Source organism: Salmo trutta, chromosome 24, assembly GCF_901001165.1.
Source record: "Salmo trutta chromosome 24, fSalTru1.1, whole genome shotgun sequence".
Lineage (NCBI taxonomy): Eukaryota > Metazoa > Chordata > Actinopteri > Salmoniformes > Salmonidae > Salmo > Salmo trutta.
In genome coordinates, this window is record NC_042980.1 from 42,619,504 (window position 1) to 42,628,510 (window position 9,007).

General features: G+C 42.8%; 1 protein-coding gene across 1 annotated transcript; it reads right to left on the reverse strand.

The window, feature by feature from the left end:
• Positions 1–5,698: 5,698 nt before the first annotated feature.
• LOC115161336 (C-X-C chemokine receptor type 1-like) lies at positions 5,699–7,686 on the reverse strand. Its single transcript, XM_029712247.1, has 2 exons — positions 7,588–7,686; positions 5,699–7,062 (listed from the first exon to the last, which is right to left on the reverse strand). Exon 2 carries the CDS (start codon positions 7,051–7,053, stop codon positions 5,971–5,973), a length of 1,083 nt encoding a protein of 360 aa, XP_029568107.1. The 5' UTR covers positions 7,054–7,062; positions 7,588–7,686; the 3' UTR covers positions 5,699–5,970.
• Positions 7,687–9,007: the final 1,321 nt, after the last annotated feature.

The following is a 9,007-nucleotide window of genomic DNA, read 5'->3' on the forward strand; positions in this document are numbered from 1 at the left end:
TGATGAGTTGTAGTGGGAGGACCACACATTTCATCACATGACTCCAAATTTACTTCCATATGATGTTTATTATATTAATATTTGTGCTTAAAAGCATTTCCACCGACATTTCTCGCATAATTCATTTTACCCACACAAAAAAAAGATGCCACTTTGTCTGACGTATTTTGCTCTGTGGACATTTGGAAAGTTTACCTGTCATGAAATGTACTTTCCTGGCATTAAAAGGTTGTATGTTTAGTAGCTAGGTTTCCATCCTATTAGAAACAGATTTTCGTGCGAATATTCTGAAATACACCAAAAAAAAAATGTGCATTTCACCAACAAAGATGTATTTCCATCAAATGGACTTGGATAAAAGGCATGACGTTACACAGAAAAATTATTTTGCGGTTAAATTCCCATGTACCGAATAATAAATGCAAGTTAAATGGGTTTCCATCACATTTTCTACTGATGGTTTGGTCACAAAAAATGTTGCGTTATATTGCGAATGCGCCCAATCTGGTATTGGCAAGTGAGCTCTAGCCAACAGCTTGCAGATACAGTGTGGGTATAGCCTACATGATGAGATTATTATGGACAAAAGAGCGATATTATTTTTATTTGTCAAACAGCAGCCAATCACCGATCATCACCAGAATAAGACCCTCGATATTTATTGGAATGGAGCATCAAGCTAAACACTGTGCACTTTCTTTCACCACCCTGTGAAGTTCATTCTCATTTATTTCACCTGTAGCCTAATAAACTGCATGCTTTCTCACACAACATGTCATTGCGGGACTACAAGTTTACTTCAATATGTGGTTATTAAAACGTTTCCACCTCCATTTCTCAAATAATACATTTTACAGTCACAAAAAGATCTCACCTTGTCTAGCGTATTTTGTTTGGTCAACATTTGGAAAGTTTACCAACTTATTCTATCAGACCTGTCTTTACATTTTTTTATCTGACTTTACTCACAAAAAAGGTTGGATGAAACCAGGTTAGTGACACAATAATATTACATGTATGCCTACTCTCTGGGAGGTTGTCTACATGTTTCCCAGTGTGTACTTGGCCTTTCCACAGGGGGTACTTGAGGAGACTCATGAGACTATAGTGTTACTGGTAAAATGCACGAGGGGGGTACTTATGGGGTACTCCTGGCAGAGCAAAATGTACTCGGTGATAACATTAACCGAGAAAGGTTGGGAACCACCGGTCTACATCATTAGGGGAACATGACTGTCACCTGCCGTCTGTGACTCGGAAACACTGGTGCAGGTTAATATAGCACGACATCTTGTGGCAGAAAATTACAACGTACAAATACAAGTAATGCAATATCATCAGAGCCATGCAGTTTCCCTCCTGTGTTACTACTGTTAATCCTACATCAGTGGAGGCTGGTGAGGGGAGGACGGCTCATAATAATGGCCGGAATGGAGTGAATGGAATGGCATCAAACACACCTTTTTTTTAATGTGTTTGATACCATTCCATTAACTCCATTCCAGACATCATTATGAGCCTCCACTGGCCTACATGTATTGTCTATGGCTCTGTTTGTCTTACCTTGTGTTTTCATCTACACTCAGTAGCAAGTTTATTTAGTACACCACCCCGTTCAATGGTTTGCTCCTACAGACAATGAGTCACGTGGCCGTGGCTTGCTATATAAAGCAGGCAGGGAAAAGGTGAGAGGAGGACAGCGTAGATGCGAGAAGGAATTATATAACAAGCAAGGTGATCATACTGTTCGATGTGGCTGCTATTAAAGTGAACTGTATTTGAGGGTGATTAAGAGTGTATTCATTCCACCGATTCTGTTGAAAAAAACATTTCTTAAACGGAAGAAAGCGGAACGAAAAAGGGATAAACATACCTGAATTTGTCCAATAGAAATTCTAGTGAGCAACTGTTGAACTAATGATTACAACCTAGATCAGCTAGATGCAAGCAAGAGAGTGAAAAGCGGTATTGAATGTGTCACTGTCTGTCACCTTGATTACTAAAATGTTTCTCTCGACCTGTGTACCTATGTTGTAAACTTTCTTTCATAGGGTAGATGGTAGCAAACTCCTTTTGGGCTGCCGAGTTGTGCAGCGGTCTAAGGCACTGCATCTCAGTGCTAGAGGCGTCACTACAGATCCTGGTTCGTTTCCAGGGTGTATCACAACCAGCTGTGATTGGGAGTCCCATAGAGAGGCGCACAATTGGCCCAGTGTCGTCCGGGTCAGGGTTTGGCCGTTCCTTTTTGGTAGGCCGGCATTATCAATAAGAATTAGTTCTTAAATGACTTACCTAGTTAAATAAAGGATAAATAAAATACAAAGAAATGGGTATAGGGAAAATGTGAGTACCATGTATGTTACATTGAACTGGGTGAATGGAATATGAATGACAGTCATCCAATATGCTGTAATAGAAATTAGTCCATGCTCATAAAAAACTCATCGTCTTCCCTCAACTTAAACGGCACCATCCGTCACTGGTCCCAGTGTATTATAAAATGTTGTGTTTAGATACCATAAATTCCGGACTATAAGCCGCAACCTTTTTCCCAGGCTTTGAACCTCGCGGCTTAAACAATGACGCGGCTAAAAATGGATTTTTCCCGCTTTCAATTTTTTTTCTTCCAAAAAAACACATTCTGTGACATGCTCAGTTTTTTGGCGGCATGAAGCTTTCATTAGACCAATGAAATTGCCGAACGGGTTAAGGTCAAACAACTTTTTTGTTTACTGTTGAGATTAAATCGGGCGCTCTCAAACTTCCCATCATTCTGATTACGGTAGTCATTTTGTCACCCTCATCATGGCAAAGACACGGAGAAATGCATATGATGCAGCTTTCAAGTTGAAGGCGATTGATCTGGCTGTTGGAAAAGGAAATAGACCTGCTGCACGGGAGCTTGGTCTTAATGAGTCGATGATAAGACGTTGGAAACAGCAGCGTGAGGAATTGACTCAGTGCAAAAAGACAACTAAAGCTTACTGCTCATTTTTTATTTTTTGTTACAAGCCGTGTTTCGTTAAAGCCTATTTATTTTTGTTACAAGCCGTGTTTCGTTAAAGCCTGTGTAAAGTTCATTTGTTTCAATGTACCGGTAGGCACCTGCGGCTTATAGACATGTGCGGCTTATTTATGTTCAAAATAAAAAAAATTTTTTAATTCAGTGGGTGCGGCTTATATTCAGGTGCGCTTAATAGTCTGGAAATTATGGTAGGTAGTTACTGTGTTACATGTCTTTTTAGAACTACTAATTGTGCAATTAACTTTCTTGTGTTACATGTACAACTCAACATTTGGCATAATCTGTCTTTATCCATTTCCAGTTTCTTCGCTACAGTAATGAATCCGTGTTAATACATTAGTTAATGCCATATTAAGAAACATGCCAAATATGTCAACACATGGCATGCAGTCATGGCAGCTACTCCCTCTATAAGAAAGAGATATACTACAGCAAAGAGTGGAGTACAGTTGTAACCCTAATCCCATTCCAAGCCACCACTGGTCAACATTTGAATAATGCATTCAAAGCTGTAATAGCTATTTTGAGTATCAGTTGTATGCTGATTATAAATGCACCGTATGCCCCAAATGCTTACATGCCAAGAGGAAGCAGTGCAATGTACACTGTCACAGAAGGACATTCGTCAAGAAACTGCAGTGGAAATAAGACACAGTAAGTGAAAAATAAATAAATAAATAATTGCTGCTGGTTAGTTCAAGAATATTGTATGAATGTCCCTTGAAATTGTATTTAAGTTGCTAATATAATTAATATTGGCTTGAATATTATATAATATGAATACATTACATCTTATGAAACAATATAGATCCTTACTTGTAGGCAAAAAGTATTCCGGAACAGCTGGTGCTCTCATGCATGTTTCAATGTTATTTGCCTCGAGGCGAGCATAAAAGTAGTTTAGCTCTTCTGGTACGCTCGTGTCACTGGGCAGCTCTCGGCTGTGCTTCCCTTTGTAGTCTGTAATGGTTTGCAAGCCCTGCCACATCCGACGAACGTCAGAGCCGATGTAGTACGATTCGATCTTAGTCCTGTATTGAACGCTTTGCCTGTTTGATGGTTCGTCTGAGGGCATAGCGGGATTTCTTATAAGCTTCCGGGTTAGAGTCCCGCTCCTTGAAAGTGGCAGCTCTAGCCTTTAGCTCAGTGCGGATGTTGCCTGTAATTCATGGCTTCTGGTTTGGGTATGTACATACCGTCACTGTGGGGACGACGTCATCGATGCACTTATTGATGAAGCCAATGACAGATGTTGTGTACTCCTCAATGCCATCGGAGGAATCCCAGAACATATTCCAGTCTGTGGTAGCGAAACAGTCCTGTAGCTTAGCATCTGCTTGATCTGACCACTTTTTTATTGATCTAGTCACTGGTGCTTCCTGCAAATAATTTTTGCATGTCAGCGGGAATCAGGACGATACAATTATGGTCAGATTTGCCAAATGGAGGGCGAGGGAGAGCTTTGTATGCGTCTCTGTGTGTGGAGTATAGGTTGCACATTTAACATGCTGGTAGAAATGAGGTAAAATGAATTTGAGTTTCCCTGCATTAAAGTCCCCTGTCTACTACGAGGGCCGCCTCTGGGTGAGCGTTTTCTTGTTTGCTTATGGCGGAATACAGCTCATTCAATGCAGTCTTAGTGCAAGCCTCAGTCTGTGGTGGTATGTAAACAGCTACGAAAAATATAGATGAAAACTCTCTAGGTAGATAGTGTGGTCTACAGTTTATCATGAGATACTCTACCTCAGGCGAGCAATAGCTTGAGACTTCCTTAAATATCGTGCACCAGCTGTTATTTACAAAAATACGTAGTCCGCTGCCCCTTGTCGCTGTTCTATCCTGCCGGTACAGCGTATAACCAGCCAGATAAATGTTGATAGTGCGTCGTTCAGCCACGACTCCGTGAATCATAAGATATTACAGTTTTGAATGTCCCATTGGTAGTTTAATCTTCTGCATAGGCCATATATTTTATTCTCCAAAGTTTGCATGTTTGCTATCAGAATGGAAGGAAGTGGAGGTTTATTCGATTGCCTACGAATTCTTACAAGGCAGCCCGCCCTCTGGCCCCTCCTCTTCATGCAATTCGCGGGAATCTGGGCCTGTTCCTGAGAAAGCAGTATATCATTCGCGTCGGTCTCTTCAGACTCGTGAAAGAAGAAAAAGGATTCTGCCAGTCCGTGGTGAGTAATCACAGTCCTGATGTCCAGAAGTTATTTTTGGTCATAAGAGACGTTAGCGGCAACATTATGTACAAAATAAATTACAAAATAAGTTACAAACAATGCAAATAAACAAAGAAAAAAACACAATCAGTTGGGGACACGTAAAACGTCATCCGCTATCACCTTGGTTACGTACAGCGCCTCACTCACACTGTTCCGGGACTCACAGGTCTTCTCGCCCATTGTTACAAAGTGGCAGAGCTGCCTTTTGGCTGAAAGATATTAATGATCAGATCATCACTTGACAAATATTACATTTTCCCAGCTCTTCTCAACATGTTTTTTAGGCATTGACAACATTCAGAACAACATTATTTGAGTTGGTGGATACAGTGATACAACTTAATATAAAATAAGCTATGTTTTTGAATGTGTGCATCTCATTTCTGAGTGCAATAGTATTTTCTCTGTATCTTTGTAAGGGGGACACAAATACGTCACACGTCTCTTGACAAGTAAAAGTTGGAAGATTAAGTTTTATTTCGTAGAGATTAGGCCTTGACATTAATGTTTATACTTAGCAAGCATTAAAGTATATTTTTATTAATATAATGGAAAAAACTAATGAGATAGTGTCGAACATGTTACAATACACTAAAAGACAATGCACATCAAAAACAAAAAACAAATAGAAGCAAAGCTAGCTGTGTGACAAAATATTGAATTGAACCATTTGAATTATCCATCCCCCCCACCTGCCACCTCCTGACTACTGAAACCTTACAGGCTAACAGAGGTGTTCCTAGACCTTTGACTGACCGTGCTGTGGGCCGAGCCCCTGCGGTAAGCGGCCAGCACCCTCTTGCTGATCAGCTCATGCTTGTGGAGCGTCAGCAGAAGCTGGTTCCGGAACTTCTGCCCGATGAAGGCGTACAGCACGGGGTTGACTGCGCAGTGTGTGAACGCTATCACCTTGGTCACGTACAGCGCCACACTCACACTGTTCCGGAACTCACACGTCTCCTCGCCCAGCGAGCCGCTCCGCATCAATGTGTCAACCAGCACACTGACGTTGCAAGGCAGCCAACACATCACGAACGCAAGCACCACGGCCAGGATGACGCGCATGGCCTTGTGTTTGTGGTCTCCGTTGCGCATGCCACGGAACATCGTCACCGCCGTGCAGCTGTAACAGACAACCATGACCGCCAGCGGCAGGAAGAAGCCCAGCGTGTGGCGAAGCACCCGCAAAAACACCCGCCACTGGTTGCTGCTCGATGTGGTCAGGTTCTCGTAGCAGATGGTCTGGTCGCCGAGATCCTCCAGTTGGATTGCTTCCCGCTGGAGCACCGCGGGCAATGAGAGAAGCCCCGCCCCCAACCACACAGCTCCACAAACTATCCCCACCAGGTGGCGCCGTTGAGCCAGCGCCTGCGTGGTCTTCACGATAGCCAGGTAGCGGTCCACGCTAATGCACGCTAACAGGAAGACCCCACTATAAAAGGCAGCATCCTGGAGGCCAGACAGGAACTTGCAGAGGAAGGTACCGAAGATCCAGTGAGAATAGACGTAGACGGCCCAGAAGGGGAGGGTCAGGGAGAAGAGGAGGTCGGCCATGGCTAGGTGCATCAGGTAGATGTCTGTGGTGGTCCGGCCCCTGGCCATGCAGCACACCACGTAGATGACCACACTGTTGCCCAGCACACTTAGGACAAACACAATGATGTATGTGACCATCAGACCAACACTGCTCAAGCCCAAGATAGACACACTACAGGGGGCTGCCTTGAGCTCGTCTATGGGAGGATAGGTGCAGTTGAAGATGTCGGAGTAGGGGGAATCAGCATAGTCCATATCTTGCATTTCCAAGAGCTGCATGAAATAAAAAAACAGTGCATTGATATGAAGATGTCTCCATCAACTAAACACCCGGAGTGGTATCAGTGGAACAACTAAACACCCTGAGTGGTATCAGTGGAACAACTAAACACCCTGAGTGGTATCAGTGGAACAACTAAACACCCCGAGTTTTATCAGTGGAACAACTTAACAATGTTACATTGAACTGGGTGAATGGAATATGAATGACAGTCATCCAATATTCTCTTATAGAAATTAGTCCATGCTCATAAAAAACTCATCGTCTTCCCTCGACTTAAACGGCACCAACCGTCACTGGTCCCTGTGTATTATAAAATGTTGTGTTTAGATATGTAGTTACTGTGTTACATGCCTTTTTAGAACTACTAATTGTGCAATAATCTTTTTTGTGTTACATGTACAACTCAACATTTGGCATAACCACAAGTGAAAAACATTCTTTACAATGCATTTCTGGTTGAAATTAAGTATTAGCCTGACAGATCAGTTTAATAACTTGGTCACGTACATCCATACCTGGCTTTACATGTCCACTTGACAGCTTAGAAAAGCAGTAGAAAACTTTAGAAGCAGGGAGGAGTGTCTGTCTCGGAGTCTCAGCACTTCTGAACTGAAATTAAATTATTTTCAAGTTTGTTTCTCTAACACAAGACTGAAGTCCTCTAGTGTCCACAGTTTTACATCAACAGATCAATGTTTACTACACTAGAGAAACTTGGGGAAGTAGACAGAACCACATAAGGTTTGAGACAAGCCACAGAGATGATGACAGAGTTCCACAGAGTAGGGGACAGTTTTATTTCCCCTTATTCAATAAAGTATGTATATATTTGAATATACAGTATGAGAGAATCTCCCAGAGCTGACGAGGGAGCAGATCTCTTAATTGGAGTAGCAGAGTTTGGTGGTGTGTAATGTATGTGTGTGTGTGTGTGTGTGTGTGTGTGCTCTCTCAACCAGCTTCACGAGGTAGTCACCTGGAATGCATTTCAATTGACATGTTGTACACCCAATCAACTAAACACCCTGAGTGGTATCAGCGGAACAACTAAACACCCTGAGTTTTATCAGTGGAACAACTAAACACCCTGAGTGGTATCAGTGGAACAACTCAACACCCTGAGTGGTATCAGTGGAACAACTCAACACCCTGAGTGGTATCAGTGGAACAACTAAACACCCTGAGTGGTATCAGTGGAACAACTAAACACCCTGAGTTTTATCAGTGGAACAACTAAACACCCTGAGTTTTATCAGTGGAACAACTAAACACCCTGAGTGGTATCAGTGGAACAACTAAACACCCTGAGTGGTATCAGTGGAACAACTATACACCCTGAGTTTTATCAGTGGAACAACTAAACACCCTGAGTTTTATCAGTGGAACATTCATTCAACAATCATTCTGACCTCTACCAAATATACCACAGTATGTTGCTGAGGGGAGGACGGCTAATAGTAATGGCTGGAATGGAGTAAATGGAATGATATTAACCACATGGAAACCATGTGTTTCATGTGTTGGATCATGTATTCTGTTCCAGCCATTACTATGAGCCCATCCTCCCCAATTAAGATGCCACCAGAAGAAAAAATATACACACACACACACACACACCTTTTGGTTCACCCCACTAAACATCCCTGTCAGTGTGTAATGAATACGATGGGGGACAGAGAGCTGGTTTCAAGCGCAGGGCGCAGCAGGTGTTTATTGTAAAGGACCACAGGAGGAGGCAGGTAGCTGGGTCCAGGGGCAGGCAGAAGGTCATACACAGGAGGAGGCAGGTAGCTGGGTCCAGGGGCAGGCAGAAGGTCATACACAGGAGGAGGCAGGTAGCTGGGTCCAGGGACAGGCAGAAGGTCATACACAGGGGGTCGAAAAAGGCTAGTAACGTCGTCAGGGAGATCAGGCAATAGGTAGATAACAGGAAAT